Source organism: Anarhichas minor, unplaced genomic scaffold (assembly GCF_050575085.1).
Source record: "Anarhichas minor isolate MPS153535 unplaced genomic scaffold, ASM5057508v1 ptg000067l, whole genome shotgun sequence".
NCBI classification, from domain to species: Eukaryota; Metazoa; Chordata; class Actinopteri; order Perciformes; family Anarhichadidae; genus Anarhichas; species Anarhichas minor.
Genome location: NW_027466513.1, coordinates 2029076 through 2046050, shown reverse-complemented (window position 1 = coordinate 2046050; position 16975 = coordinate 2029076). Strand labels below are relative to the sequence as shown.

At 43.7% G+C, this 16975-nt stretch overlaps 1 protein-coding gene across 1 annotated transcript in view; it reads left to right on the top strand.

Moving 5' to 3' along the window:
• Window positions 1-16975, top strand: part of mapk8ip1b (mitogen-activated protein kinase 8 interacting protein 1b) — a 39791-nt gene that overhangs the window by 8262 nt on the left and 14554 nt on the right. The window contains exons 2-3 of the mRNA XM_076078616.1: window positions 5380-5491; window positions 14365-14622. Of these exons, the coding sequence (XP_075934731.1) occupies window positions 5380-5491; window positions 14365-14622 (370 nt within the window). The remainder of the gene's footprint in view (window positions 1-5379; window positions 5492-14364; window positions 14623-16975) is intronic.

The following is a 16975-nucleotide window of genomic DNA, read 5'->3' as shown; positions in this document are numbered from 1 at the left end:
TCGCCAGCGAGCATCAGGTAAATGCAGTGCTGTTGGGTCATAGCTGGATTCAGATAAAGACTAATGAGCTGCCCCATCACGGCCCGAGCGCGAGGTCATCCTGTCCTTCATCAACACAAGCAGAGAGGCAGGCCGAGGAGGCACAAACAAGCCGGTAGGCTGCCCTGTCAGCCCCCCACTGTCAGAATAACGCAGGGCTTCATCCCAAATCCTTCGTGAAACAAACTGAAACATCCGCCCTGCAGTGTTGGTGCCCTCTCATGTCATTTCACAACATAAACTGTGGACAAAGTGTCTGGGATGTTTCTGAAGGGGCATTTTGAATCCTGCACTGGGTTGTGGGAGAAAGATCATACATGCTGAGCGATTAAAAATCACTGAATGGCACATGAAATATTAAAATCCTCCCCGGAGAGGTGAACTCGAGGCTTAAGATACATCAGAAGTAAATGACTCCAACCACTCGTGGAAAATATGTATCTTAAGAGATAAGAGAGCGGCTCGCTGCTAACAGTGCCAACAGCGCTTACAGTGCAAACAAAGGCAACAGTGCTGACAGAGCTAACGGAGTTTACCTGAAGGGGAACAGGAGGGTGGCCGCTACACGTCCGAGACGACGCCGTCGGTCGGGGACGGTAACCGCCGTGTGAGAGCAGTGCCGAGCGGCGGCCATGAGCTAGCCATGCGGCACGCTGCAACGTGTACTAAAAGGCACAAGTGGGCGGCCGTGTTCTGTAGACAAAGCAGAGAGAAGCTCAGATTACAACACGCACGGAGGGAGAGCGACTTCATTCTCTGCTCAGGTAGACATTACTCCATCTATACATAGCAAAAAGTATTCATGCTCTGAATATCATATATAGACAACTTTTAACCAAAATCATTTTTCCCAATGTTAAGGTAACGTGACACGTAGAATCCTCTCAAATCTTCTTCTAATGACGTTTGTTCTGTATAAGAACGTCTCACCTCCCTAATTGAAAAAAACAAGTTGCCATGGAACACAATCAGGACAACAACTAAGTTCTGACTAGAACTTTGTTGGCAGAGCAAATGAATAGTATAAAGATGTAATATGTAAGAGAGAGAGCTGGTACAACAGATTTCATAGTTCTTGACCTCTTTTCAACAAGGCATAACAATTTAAAACCTGCGCTCAACTCTTCTGACAGAGGCCAAAACTATGTGAGGATGCTGACTTGGTAACTAGTTAGCTGTTCCCTTGAGGTGCCTGGGTGCTCTTTAGGGCCGTGTGAGGTAACAGTGTCACGGTGATGATATCGGTGGCAGACTGTTGTTACTACAAATGATTTTGCAGCGTGTCACTTCCAGTGGTGATGACATAGTAAATGTGTCACAGGATCCTCTGACCTGGACAGCCCAGCCAGACTGCTGAGTCAGCCTGCATTGATCACTGAGGGTGCTGTGAGTGAAATGATGCTGGGTGGACATTGTTCAGGAACACAATCCCAGGGGAGACCAACAAGGATATTAGGGTATTGGATTTTCTAGGCTATTTGTAGATCCATTTTGTGTCCATTCGGGAAAATAAGGTGGGATGTTTTTCTTCTTCTTAAATAATTAGGTCTGTGTGTTTGTGATGATCGCTTGCATACGTATATGCAAAAGTGTGAAGGATTTGAAACATCTCTTAGCCTAGGGGTCAGGTGTATCATGTAATTGCAAAGGCCCCTTGTTCGATGTCACCCCCCCTTTCCTTTCTCACAGTTCCATATCTCCACTGTCTAATATCAGAAATAAATGCAAAATGCCCAAAAAGTGATTTTGAAAGTAAGCATGGGAGTTTTTAGGAGGACACCCTTGCAGTGGCAAAGTCTCATAGGACATTTATAATGTCTTCACAGTTTGGGAAAACAAATCTAGTAGTAGGAAAAGCACAGGTGTTACTAATAACACTAACGATTAGGGCTGTCCTCGACCGAAGACATTCTCACTAACACTCATACGATTTTGCAAAGCATCAATCAGTTGATTTAATTGACAGGTCTGTGAAACTGTGTCTATCCTGACATGCCTGAGCCTTGATGTGTGACAACGGAATTTGCGCTGTATTATACACGCTGTTGGTTTTCTTTGGTGTGTGCCGCCCTGCTTACCCACAATTCACTGCAGCAAAGGGGTCACCCTGTCCTGTCCAGGTGGTTTATCTCCCAGCACTTCATTTTCCCCTCCCCTCCCTCTTTTGTCCTTGCAAAGTCCTAATTATAGATCAATGCCTGCAATTCAGGGTCAATATAAATGACATACTTATGGCCGATGGGGCTCCGATTGGCATGCAGTCTTTCCTATCCTTCATCCCTTTACTCTTCTTTCTCTCCTCTAGTCTCCTCCTCCCTGTAAGTGATGCTGATAACGAGGACGCACAGGCGCATATCGATTTTGTTCCTCCCCCAGAAATCTGTCTGTGTTGTAAAAAACATGTACATTTGTAGTGAACTGATAAGGTTACAGTTTTTGTTATTCCGAAGCAGAGCAGTGTCTCCAGACCAAAGTCTTGTCAATGCAATTTATTTGGGACACAATAAAGCCACATGTTACTCTGATTATGTCTGGGGGGTAAAGACAAAAGACATATTAGCTAGACTGGTTTACTTGAATGACAACCGTGAGGCATTTGTGCTAATCTCAAGTACAATAATTCACTAGAATTAACAAAAATTAATATTTCCAATCTCTAAAATTTGAGATTTGAATAAACAACCCAACTTATATTGCCTGTGAATGATGCATCCATCCATCCATTATGCAAACCGCTAATCCTGTTGAGGGTCACGGGGGGGCTGGAGCCGAACCCAGCTGACATTGGTACTGTACATCCTGGACAGGTCAACAGACTATCGCAGGGCACGGAGACAGACAACCATTCAAACCTACGGGCATACAGGGTATACTAATAATATTAGTGTTACCTGATCTTTCTCTTCAACTGTGCAGAATATCCAGTTTAAACAGAATGAATAGACAAAAGAAAAATAAGAAAAAAACGCAGCATCCAAATGTTGATTTTGATTCAAATGTCGGCGTTACTATTCGGTACAGCCTTGAAATAGAGATTGTTTACGATTTCTGGAAATTGGTGTGAACTCATGCACCATCCTGAACAATAAAAGTCATCCCCCAAGCAGCGGCTTTGAAGGGCGAGGCACTCAGCTGTGTTTGTAGTTCTTATTGCTGTTCGCTGATAGCAAAACACACAACAAAACCGTGCAAACTGTTTTCGATTGCGGCCCCTGCCGGCTGGGGGCCGCTTAAGAATAGTGAGTGAGGAGTCAGCAGTCAATCAATGGCAGTAACAAACACACAATTAAAAGTTCTTTTGAGAAAGTGTGAGTCTCTGCAACCACGAGAGGTCCTTGGGAATGCAGCCATAAATAAGCACCCAAATTATTATGCAGTTTGGTGCAGCAGTATGCAAGATGGACACAGACGCACACACAATCCTACACTCAAGCACACAGATAAAAAGCTGCAACTTTACTTTGTCAGTTGGAGGATAGTTCAGTGAAGGTGGATTATTCCACTGGTGATTTTTTTAAAGTCTCTTTCTCCCTCTCTTCCTCTCTTTTCATCAGGTGTACATGTGTTCCCATCTGAGATCCTTTATCCCTTACCAATAGATCCACTTTCTTTCTCTTTCTCCCTTCTCATTCCTCAGCCCTTCTCTCCTGCCTCCTCCAGGGCCTCATTATAGCGGTACACAGATGCTTCAACCCAGGCTATTTAACTCCCATACCCATATTCCACCACGCGACGGCTAAAGACGGCCGCAGCTGTGCGTAATTTTGTAAGAGGAGACAGCTGCAGTGTCGATGTGTCCAGAAATGGCATTAGCATCATGCAACAACAGGGGGATCATAGCTCTCCACGTTCACCAGGTTTCTCTGACAGCTTGCTTTTATGCTCCTTGTGATAACTGCCATCATCTCTTTCCTCCCTCTAATAACATTTTCCTGCTCTTTGACTCGGCCTGTCACGCCCAGGAGGCTGCAGGGTAAAGAGATAACAGGCGGACATAATTACAGATGGGGAAAAGTGAAGCATTGTTTACTGGAAGCTAATTGAGTCCTGCCACAGACAGCAGGACGGAACATTTCACTGCCTGACACTGGACTGATTTCCAGGGTTGCTGCAAGAGCAGTGAATCATAGTCTTCCCTGCAAAACATAAACATTGTCTTCTTGGACCTGTAGTATAGACATTTGGATGTAAGATCAGTAAATTAAGAAGTACTGTGCCTCCATGGGATGTGCGCATGACAGCCAGAACAGCCACAGTGTATCAATATGCTGGTGGTAACTTTGTAGTTATATGATTAGTTGTGTTAGTGACTTAAAAGTTGTTCTACTAGTGGGGTCGATCAGTTTGTCAGATATATCATCAACAGGCCTGATTGGCATTACAATTACAGTGGATATTCCTGGTCCCCAGGGGATGAATCCTAATGTTTTGGGGGTTTTGGTCACCATGACCCATCGCCCAGGACCATTGTCATGCCAACTTATCCACAAAAAAACAACCAAATCATGCCCTTAGATCTCCTGAGCACATTCATGCTCCCCAGAGGATGAACCTCCCTGATTTTGGATGCTATGGGCTTACTTTTAGAGACACCTTGTTATGCCCCTCCCTGGGGCAGCACTATGGGGCGAACAACACTCCACCACAATCTAGATGCATTGCTATGAACACTGCTGAACATAGTCATGCTCCTCAGAGGATGGCTAACATTTGATGATGAACATTGTGGCCTCCGAAGGCCACCAAGGCTTCTTACAACTTTTTTAGTCTTGTTGATTTTTGGATAAAATAACTTTTGCAATTTAACAACAGAAACATTTGCACTATAATTTTAAACTCAGTATCTCCTGAAAAGCAACTCAGAAATGTTTAGTTTCTGCCATTAAGTGAGGGGTTAGTTCTTCTCTCAAGCCTGTCATCATTTTTGTTCCAGTAAACTCATAAATTGAGCTGCCATCTGTGATTAAGCATTTCCCACTCCCACTGTGATTCAGTCTTCTCGTCACTGCAGGTGTGTAGCTATATCCAGGCTGCTAATTCTCAACCAGCAGTTAAATAAGTGAAAATAAGTGTTGCCAGTGGCTTTTATGTTTTGTCATTTGCCTTCTTGTACTTGAAGGGAGAATTTTAAATGGCCAGAAGTTTGGTGATTGTATTTCCAGAATAAGAGGAGACGTTAGAGTTGCCACCCCGTCAGACAGATAATCCGGTCAAAAGGAGATTTTGAGACGTACTGCTGTGGCTTCGGATAAGTGCAGAGGGATTAACATTGATTTTCTTTCCTCATCTCCCTCCCTTTCCCTTCTACCCATTCTCACCCTAATCCTCCCATTCAACCAGGTTGACCCATGACATCAGCCTGGATGAGTTTGAAGATGACGACCTGTCGGAGATTACAGAGATCACAGACGAGTGCGGGATGAGCCTCAACTGCAATGGCCCCGATATAAAGGTAAATGGCCTCCATAAAGAGGTGGTTCTCACACGATTCATTAAATAAGATATATATATATATAGAAGGAAGTCTTCCTCTTTCCAAGCATTTTTATGTAACTCATGAGCTGGTGTGTATCTGTTGGAGTCTATTTCAAATATTCACTTTGGCAACTCCTTTATACGGTTTACAATGTGCCATTGGGCTGTGAATTACAATTTTCACAGAATGCTGATTTAAAAAAAGATTCCATTTCATCCATTAGTAATTTCCCAGATTTTTTGAAAAATACAAATAACAAAATAATGAGGCTTACACAATTTTTATCCTCATGCTCATTTCATGAAATTCTATGAGGCATTTTGTCCTGAACAGCTGCTACATTCAGCTTCCTGCCAGCAGAGCAAAGGAGCCCAGAGGCAGAGAGGCCTGATAGACGGCGGCAGAGCTGCTCTGTAAAAACCTTGAGTCTGATCACATACGACTGCCCACGTTGCATCCTGGTTATCTGAATAATTCACACTGAGCTGTTTACTCTTTGTTCAAGTCCTCTGAAAATTGAATTGGAGATTTTTTTAATTTTATTTTATTTTCCGGTGAAGAAAGTTTTGGGGTCCCACTAGCACCCTGGTGTTCTCAAGTTGTATTGAAATGAGTGGGTCGTTAAAGAAAACTGGAGCGCTACTAGGAGAGAGAGATGTGGAGAGGTACAGAGGGAGAAAATAAGCAGAGGTAAATGTATTATTCTGTCAGATCTCTCCAGCTCTGTTCCCAGTGAAGCCCTCATCAACCCCTCCTCCTCCATTCGGCTCTGCTACAGTAACCAAGGCAACAGGAGGGTCCAGGGTCTTTTTTCAGTGTCAATTATACGAGATTTTCTCTTCTGTTACTCGCAGTTGATTGTTTTAGGGAGGCGGTGACCTGACAGATGAGGAAATAGCCGTCACAGAGTGCTGGGGACATTTTTAGGTTGAAAAGCCATTTATCCATCTTTCCCTCTGCTTTTTCTGGTCCTTCTATCCAGGGAGCTAATTATAGCCCAGATTGTTGAATGTGAGGGCTCTCGGCTGTGTGTGTGTGTGTGTGTGTGTGTGTGTGTGTGTGTGTGTGTGTGTGTGTGTGTGTGTGTGTGTGTGTGTGTGTGTGTGTGTGTGTGTGTGTGTGTGTGTGTTCGTGTTCGGACTGATGACGCATCACCTTGCAGGGGCCTCACAGAGTTCAGAATCCAAAATGGCTGCTTGACAGCGGCAACAACAACAAACAACACGTGTCATTGACGTCACTCTCAGGTCATGAAACAAACTGTTCAGCGAAGGGTTTTTTGTAACATTGTCTTGTAGGGAAAGAGCACTCACTAGTAGGTTCAGAAGGCCGTTGTCATCTATTCACATGGTTGATAATAATAATAATGCATTTTATTTGTAACGCACTTTTCATAAAAAAATCTCAGAGTGCCACAGAGCCAGTACATAGTAAAAAACATAGTTAAAACATAGTTAAAACAAACTATAATAAAATAACTATAAGCATTAAAAAAATTCGCCAATACAAATAGAAGAAGACGACACCGATCTCTAGTGGCTGTAGTAGTTTCGACGGGAGCAAAGGAGGAAGTCAGGCGGTGTAGTTTAAACGGTGTCAAAGCCGGTTTGGGGCGGAGATCGATGGCGATGGATGAGACAAACAAACGCAGGACTTTCACCCAGGATACCAGTGTTCTTGTCCCGTGTCAAACCAAAAGTCAACGTTGACTTGTTTCACTGTGCTTTTGTTACTTAATAACTTACATACTTATTTAAAGATAAAATAAGATCTAAAGAGGCAGACATCTTTCTCGGGAGTCGGGAAGTGAATATTGGACGTAGATTCATCAGGTGGACACATGAAAACATTTACTCTCAGCTGCGTGAGACGGACTGAAGTTCTTTCTGCTTCTGCCATATTTTAGCCTTCATCAAAGACCTTAGAGACAGCTTTATTTTTCCTTCCTATTTAAAAGTGCAAAGTGTTTGATGGAGACCCGGCCTGCTTATAAATGTATGATGAGGCGGTGCAGCAGGACGTCGGGTGACTGGGAGGATGTGGGGGTGGGGGGGGGGGGGGGGGGCGCTGAGCACTGCATGCAGAGCCCGGACTGGTGACCTCATCAGTGAGCTCATCACCCCTGGGGGGTTTCAGGATACATCTTGTCTCATCAATAATGGACGGTCACATGGAAGGAGCTTCACTCACCCCAGACAGGCGTGGTGTCTGCCTTAGCAGGGATGTGTGTGTGGATGTGTGTGTGGATAAGTGTGTGTGTGTGTTTGTGTGTGTCAAGGGGTTTATAGGGAGGGATCAGAGGGCGTGTCCAAGCTAATGCAGACATTTTATAAAAGCTGCTAGAGTTCAAACTGGGTTCCAATCTCATGAGCATTTTAAGATTGTTGTGGTGTTATAGTACACTTACAACAATACAAAAGGGCATTCAAATGTATTGTTCGTCTCCTGTGTATCACTGCCACACTTCATTCCATGACACCAACTCGTGGCTTCTTTTGACCGCTAAAATATTTCTGAGAAAATAATGAGGAGAAATCACAAACCAAAACACATTTATGAACAGACAACATATAGATCCAACAAGTATGTTCCTCAGTGTCATTTCTTTCTTCTTCAAAATGTTCCCTACGGTGGCTCTTCCGACACACCTCTTTCCACATGAGTGCAGAAGGATTTCTTTTTAATCTCCCTACCCAGTAACTATCAAGTCAAGAGTCTAAGGAACTCAACATTGTTGACTAGAACCACTTTTTCACAGCAGGAATTTAACTTTACGACCTTTTTGAACACAAGGAACTTACCCCGCATCTCGAAAGGAGTAAACAAGTTCTTCATTTAGTTTGTTGCCCGAAAAGAGTGTCTGCTGTGGGAGCAGTACTTTCCTGTAGCTAAGGAACTACTGGGGCAGAATGACACTGGCTGGCCGAACACAAACCTCAATGATGCAACAGCTTGTGTACAGGAGGGATTTCTAGTAGTGTCAAAATTGTATCTATTGAAATCCAGGTAGCAGGAAAGATTACGTGAGATTAAACATAGCTTTATTTGCTAATTATTTATTTTCTGTTACAGACATTAAAGAGGGAGAAAAGCACTGTGTTACTGTTAGCTGCTCCTCAGATGTGGTGAAAACACAAACATGAATGTGCCAAATGGACTCTGTGTGTGTGTGTGTGTGTGTGTGTGTGCGTGTGTGTGTGTGTGTGTGTGTGTGTGTGTGTGTGCGTGTGCGTGTGCGTGTGTGTGTGTGTGTGTGTGTGTGTGTGTGTGTGTGTGTGCGTGTGTGTGCGTGTGCGTGTGCGTGTGCGTGTGTGTGTGTGTGCGAGTGCTGGGGGGGTCATGTGGCATGTGCAAATGGTTGAAAAAGTCATATGTCGGACAGGGGTCAGTTAGTGGGCAATAGCATTAAGTGACTGTAGAAACACTCACACATGTATCTACACACACACAGATATACTATAATTGTTATTGTGCCCTCTTTTGTAACATTGTATTAGACATAGACAAAGACATTTGTAAAATTACATGTTGACACTACTTCAAACAAAACATAAAAATTAAGTTTGTTGTCTTCGCATTAACCAAAATGATAAAATCCAGTGTGACATTTTGTTGTCTGTCTGAGATATAAGATACATCACATAATTCTTCTTCTTTATTCCCCAAATGTGTTCAGTGTTCATGCCTTCATCAGTGAGGTATCTGAGGTTGTTTCTGGCTTGATTTTAGCCCATTATTTAATCAAGTTATTCAAAACAACATCACGACTGCCTTGTGCGGTCTGCACTTTCAAGATTAAGGTGCAATACGGACTACAGAACATTAGTATAGCAGCTAACAACTGTTTGCATTGTATAGTGGAGTGATGTCTACCTGAGCAGAGAATGAACATTGGTGCATGTGCGCATGCTCAACTGGCTAGCTAACGGCCGCCCGCTCTGCACTGCGCTCATACGGCGGTTACAGCTGATAACCCCGTCTTCTCGTAAGCGACAAGCTCACCCACCGGTTCCCCCTCAGGTAAACACCGTTAGCCCTGTAGGTTGCACTGTTGGCACCTGCTCAGCCGTCGCCATGTTGAGAGCCGGTAGAAATGCTCCCAATAAATCACCTTTAATGTATTGCCCAGAATATGAAGGCATGTAAAAAAGGGTGTAGGAACTTCATTCGTACGTATGAGCTTCATGTCAATTCAGACATTCAACATCATATTCAAATATGAGGAGGAGCGGTTTGTTTGTGTTTATGAATCTATTATGAATATCCCTATGAAGATATTTCTGTACAGTATATTAGCCATGTAGTTGGGAATATGAATAACCTTTGCTCTTAAAAACAATTTATTAACAGTGTTGAACTCCATCAATGCGCATCAGCAAAACAGATCTCATTAACCCAGATAGGAAGAGGGAGGGGGATATACAGAGAGAGTGGGCGAGTTAGAGAGAGAGAGATAGGAAGCAGTACAACAAGAGAGAGCAGAGTGAGAGCGATGAGGCAGAGAGGGAGGCCAGCAAAACACTCACAAGAGGAGAAGGAGACCTATTTCCATGGCAACAGTGTTTCTCTCACCTACCCCATGTGTCAGAGCTGAAAATGCATGCAATACAGTGTTCACACACACACACACACACACACACACACACACACACACACACACACACACACACACACACACACACTGCCCCCATGGATACTGCTCACGTCATGTCATCCATACATGGTAAGCAGAGAAGAAGCTGCCTCATCGACACAAACGGAAACAAGAGAAGCCCTTTGTATCTCTGGTCCTTTTTTAAGAGCATCATCCCCTGTCATATGTTGTTGTTTGCTGAGAGTCAGCTGTTTGTTGATATTCATGCATTTCCATGGACACTAGCACCCCGTTTACTGGGAGTGATCATAGACTGTGCTCCACAAGAATGAGGAGAAAATAACCCGGAAGCGGAAGCAGCCATCTTGTTCTTCGGACGTAATTTGCAGCCAGAGACTGGGGGTACATCCCAAATCTCTTAATTGCATCCCCGTTTCCCTCACTTGCGTCCATTCCTTCCGTCTTAGTCCCTCCCACCAGGGAGAGATGGAGAGACACAAGGAAACCATGCGAGGAGAGAGGAAACAAGGAATATTTTTTAAGAGATATGAGACGTCCTTTCCTCAGTTCCTAAGTGTATTGATTCTATTGGTTTTTACATTTGTTCAAATGCCTGGATGGAGCTCAGCAGCACGTTTTGTTTGATTTATCATTTTCAGCTGTCTTGTGTCATTGTATTTGACTTGTTGGTGTGTTACTGCCCTACTCGGGCTGTTCTGATTGGACGAGAGCCGAGCATCAGTAACTTGGAGGCAGCAGTATCTTCTCAGCCTCCTCATCGTCACCGAGCCCCTTGTCTCTTAGCAACAGGGGCCTGGGCTTCTCTTAAAGGGGCCAGGCATAATTTGAGGTCATAAAACATGAGAGGACGAGTAGAGGCCCGCTGCATTAGCAGGCATTGATCGTCAGCAGGTGAAAAGGTGAACAGGCCGAGAGAGATGAGAGACAAAAGGAAAAACAAATGATGGCAGGAGAGTGGCTGTGGTGTGATTACAGAGACAGACAGACAGACATTGGTGTGGTTTGACTGTGCTGAAAATACAGGAGGATCATCGCAACCATATTTTCCCAACCCCAATATGAAAACTCAAAATAACCCACAATATTTTTTCCTCTCTCTCCCTTTCTCTCTTGTTCCTCCTTTTCTTTCTTTCTTTGTCTTTTGTTGTTGTTCTAAGAAGGGATGGATGGATGGATATATGGAGGGATGGATGGATTGACAGATAGATGAACAGGTGGATTGATAGACTGATGAATATTTAAAGGATGGGAGAATTGATGCACGATGGATGTTGGATGATTGATGTATACACATGCAGGATGGATGATGGATGGATGGATAGATGCTTGATTGATTTATGGACAGATGCTTGATGGATGGATCATACGATGATTGATGTATAGACATGCAGGATGCTGATGCTGTACAATTTTTAAAAAAATAATTCCTGTCCAAAACAGATCAATTTATCTATCATCTACAATTCATCAGTGATGATGGATATGTTATTGATGGTAAACGATGGTCTAGGGCACCCTATGCTAAAGGAGATCAAAAAGGAAGCATTGAAGCACCTTCCATTCACATTTCGATGTTTTTCGTCCAGTGCTTATCATGGCTGCCACTGAGATTGAAGGCAACACTTTAGCTCTCCTTACTACCCGCTCTGCTACATTTACAAAGGAAAGCACATGATCTTTCTCATTCACTGAGAAAGAGCCAAAATGGAGGTTTAAATAAAGACACAGTTGGATTAAATACTGTGCACATGACTGAAAATGATTATTACAGACGATATGAACGCTGTTCAGTGAATGATTGTAAAGTAAAGGCTACGTAGAAGCTTTAGCTTGCCTCACAGCTCTGCTATCACTGATTGTCTCTCCTGAAACAGTCCAGACTGCGGTGAATGTTGTTGTCACGGCGGCTGAGCGTTAACACAACGCTCACATTGTTGTCGTCCTGATCCTGGATCAGCTGTGGTACAGCTCTTTAAGAAGCGTGTTGGTCTTCTTTTTCAGTTTTCATTCCCACAGTGCTTTGATCCCTGATCACGACACCCTGATATGCATCTGATTATATCATGATGATATTAGATATTATCATTTAGCCTTTTAGAATTATTTAGTAAAAAATGAGTGTATCAACAACTGACTCACAATTTCCATATTTAGATTAATGATATGTGACCACAGTCTTATCTATAGAAATGACTCAAGGACATATATATTACTAATGAATATTTTATTTTCAATCTATTATTCTATGTGATTCTGAATACTGAGTATCATAACACGTTGATAACGAGATAATGCTTCTGAATGTCGCGTAATTCATTACGTGCATGCTACCCATCTGTACTGGGTTATGGATACTGGGTAATGGTAAAGTTATGGATGTTTTCATGCAGTCATATGAGGAAGAAGAGACTCTTCCAACAGCAATAAGCTGCCAGGTGACCCTGAAATCAGACTGCAGGTTTAGAAGCTTTTTAAGTCAAAGTGCCGCAAACCAGTCCGTTAATTCTGTCCGATTTGATTTAATTTCACATTCTTCTTGTGTTGTAGTTCTTATTAGATTGACAGCTGTGGTGTTGTGAGCCTGCATATGTGTGTATCTGCATGTTTGTGTGTTTGCCATGTGGAGTAAAGAGGGAGCTAAGGACTGTAATAGGCTTAACAGTGACTTGATGTCCATTTCAATGCATCTACATCACATCTACCAACAGGAGGAATTACTGTGTGTGTGTGTGTGTGTGTGTGTGTGTGTGTGAGAGAGAGTGCTGTAGCTGCATAGATAATGATGGTAAGTGAAGCAGACTGTGCTGTCCCAGTGCCCTCTTACTCTGTCTCCCAGATGACCCTGGTGTTTGTCACTTGCTTTGATTTCAGCAGCAATGTAAAACACAGTCAAAGTGTAACAGCTGCTCTGATTTGGTTGAGTGTTTTAGTCTATGAGTTGCCTTGTGGAATGTGTGAAAACAATCAAGCCAAGCAGAGCTTAAAGCAAGAGGAACCTCTTGGGGAACTCACCGCAGGGACCAGGGTCCAAATTAACAAGTACTCTAGTATTGATTTAGGACCATTTTAGGACAAGGGGACAGCATTTGTCTTTGTTTGATAACATAAAAAGTAAAGTTAGGCTTCCCGACTCAATAAAAAAAAAAGACCGAAAAAGAGGGCGAGCGGGAGAAGACACAGCACAGAGATGCTGAGGAAATATCTATAATTGATGATTGTTTGACAGTGGTTACGTTCTAAAAGCACAAATAAATAACCATCAAACACTCAACAGATGATTTACTGTGGGGACAGATGCTCCGTTTCATTTTCCTCCTCTGCATTTCATGCATTTCATCCAACGTGTAAATACTGCGCAAACAAGGTTTTTTATTGTCTGCGTGTCTTTTAGGAGAAACGGTTGGACACACTGAACTGCTGGCTGCAGAGAGAGTTTACTCCTGCCACCACCACCAGCCCCCCTCCCATGTCATGTTGCTTGTGTGATGAGATATTCTACAGTTGATTTACCAAATTTCATGGCAATCCAGTTATCAAGATATTTACCACTGAACCACATGACAATCTCATGGTGGCGTGGGACGAAAAGTCAAGGGAACACCAAAGTCAGAGGGATTCATCCTCTGTAGACCATGAATGTCTGTGCAACATTTCAATACAATCCATCAACTGTTGTTGTTGAGATATTTCAGTCTAGATCAAAGGTTGTGGACCAACATTGCCGTCCTTAGAGCCATGAGGAGAGCAAGGTTATAGGCTACCAGAAACATGGCAACACGCATGGATAAGATCAACACAGCTGGTTGTGGGTCAACTTAAAGACAAAACTCTTAAGAATTCCTTTATCAACCTGACAATCATTTGGTTAATTGCTCCTACATCCTCACTTCATCACTGTAGGTAAAAGCTGCCATGTGGAGAAGCTGACTTGTTTATCTCTGCTCTCTGCTTTAAGCAGCTCAATGTTTGGCAGCGAGAGTGTTAAAGGCAGAAGCCTCTAATTGGCCGACTCAGTCTCCTCATCCCATCCCCACACACACACACACACACACACACACACACACACACACACACACACACACACACACACACACACACACACACACACACACACACACACACACACACACACACACACACACTCTCTCTCTCTCTCTCTCTCTCTCTCTCTACGTCTGCCTCTCTCTCTCATTCTCTGCCTCGACTGACGGCGCATCTGCTCCAATCCCTGCAGGGCCGTGTGAGGAGAGGAACCAATAGCATGTCGGGGAGGGCAGAGCTCGGTGCCGTCGGCCAGATCCAGGCAGAGATGCTGCATTTGGAACTCATCGACGGTGCTGACGGGTACCGCTGTGACAAAGAGTCCTCGAAGGCGTCAGCCATCGCACCCCCGCCAGTCACCAAGGACCCTGCGACACCTGTTACTATGGATACCTACCGGCCCAAGAGACCCACGACCCTTAACCTCATCTCGATTGTGCCGCGCACACAGGTAGAGCCTGATAAACCTTATCTACACACACACACACACACACACACACACACACACACACACAGAGTTTGCAGCAGATGATTGGATATTGATCAATAAGAAGGAGGGGTGGACTTACAGTGAAGAAGATGTGTGTCTGTGTGTCTTGCCTGTCTGGGTTCCTCTTCACACACAAATGTAAATATGTATCAACAACGTGCCTAACATCACCATTGGATTCACTACAATCGTTTCTCTGACAGGATGTGTCCACTGGACTGAACAATAGCATCAATTGTCAAGACAGAGATTTATTTTTTTCCCTTGGTGCCCGTCTCTGTTTGTGTTTGAATGCTGCTGGAGCTCGTGACTGTGTGTGTGTTCGTGTTCGTGTACGTCAATCTTTGTGAGGACCAATTTCCGCTTTATGCCCCAGAGGGGGAAGACATTTTGTCTTTGGGGGTTACTTTTAGGCTTAAGGTTAGAACTAGGTTTTGATAAGATAAGATACTGGGCAATAGTGCTTAACACGGCTGCAATCAACAGTACATAGCCAACAAGACAGAACAGAGGTACACCAAAGACACGGTATTAAACATATCCTGCACATACCTTGAGACATGAAATACTGGCATCACAAAGACCATAAACCCATAACACATAAAACTACATTCAACAGTGCCTCCTTCCTGTGAACTACAAAAGCAAGAAATAGCCTGTTTTTGTGTGTTAAAGACATTGGGAGGAAAGAAAGTTTGAAGCTACATAATGTACGGTATTAATAAGGGTCCTCACAAGTTTAGACATAGCATGTGTGTGTGCGCAAGTGTTGATTAATGCATGTTGATCTCATGTCAACATGCATTGTGTGTCCGTCCACCTCCTGTTCATACAGCAGAGCTATGGTCCATGTTTTTCTTCACTAAGTGTGTGTGTCTGTGTGTGTCTGTGTGTGTGTATTAAACACAGACTACTGCAAGTTTCTCCAAATTAAACAACTAAATACATCATTTGTAACTACACACAAGCGTTTTCTGATATGATCTGACGAATGACATCATTCGTCGGTGAATTAAATCAATTCCATGATGTGACGTCGATGTGGTTAAGGTCGGGTTCGGGTTAGGCACAAAAACGACTCGTGAGATTTAGGAGAGGATCATGGTGTGGGTTAAAATAACAACTGTGTTGAGGTTAGGGGAGTTATGTCGCCATCTTTACAATAATGAATGTGTGATTTAAAATTAGGTGAAGATCATGGTCAGTGTTGACGTGTGTGTTGGTCCATCCATGTCCGCGTATGAGGGCGGACACTGTAATGTCTTACAGTGTCACCTGATTTTAACCTGACACTTTTTTGTTTTCCCCTCCTCAGAGTATGGCATGTTGTGCTGGGAAGGTGGTGTACAGTGGGTTCATCAGAACGTGCCAGGATGGCCTCCTAGTTATGAGAGAAGTGAGAGTAAAACATACAGTAAATGTGCTGTAAAACCAAATGCTCTAAAAGAGGCTCAACCAGAGTTAGGTGATAATTGTCTTTGAGTTTATGGCCGTGAGCGACCCCTTTCACGTCAAACGTACCTGCCAGGGTCTGTAGAACTGTAAATGTCTGCATGGTCATGCTCTTGTTTTGCAATGTATACATTAATCTATAGTGACTTTGCCACTGAGCCTAACATACACGCACTCCCCCACAGTGAAGGCTGTCAGCGTGATCAACCAAGCAGCTCTATATTTGTCTGCGCTTTGTTCTTTGCTCAGTTTCCATGAGGTGGAAACAAGCCGACTGTTCTTGCTGCTGTGCCTGTGATCGTGTGTGTGTGTGTGTGTGTGTGTGTGTGTGTGTGTGTGTGTGTGTGTGTGTGTGTGTGTGTGTGTGTGTGTGTGTGTGTGTGTGTGTGTGTGTGTGTGTGTGTGTGTGTGTGTGTGTGTGTGTGTGTGTGTGTTTGAGCTGTCAGAACTGGAAAGCATGAAGGGAATAATTGCTCTGAAACATTTTTCTTCCCGTCTCCTGGGACATTGTTCACTCTCTTCATTCAGCAGTTAGAAAACCAAAAATATTTCAATGATAAGTGGGTGAAGGTTTCCCGAAAGTGGCCTTTGCATGAACTACGAAGACATGAAGCAACAGACAACGTGTCGTTAACGTAACATCCATCAGCAGCAGATGATCTTACGAGATTCAGCAAAAAATATATATAATATATTGTCTCCGCACAGCTCTCAACATGGCGACTGCTCAGCCGCCAGTTAGAAACTAACGGTGCTCATAGTGTTGACAGTGCAAACAGTGGCAACAGGGTGTAAGTGAGGGGGGGGGGTTTATCAGCTGTCAATGGGAGCAGTGAGTTAGCCAGTAGGGCACACTCACATG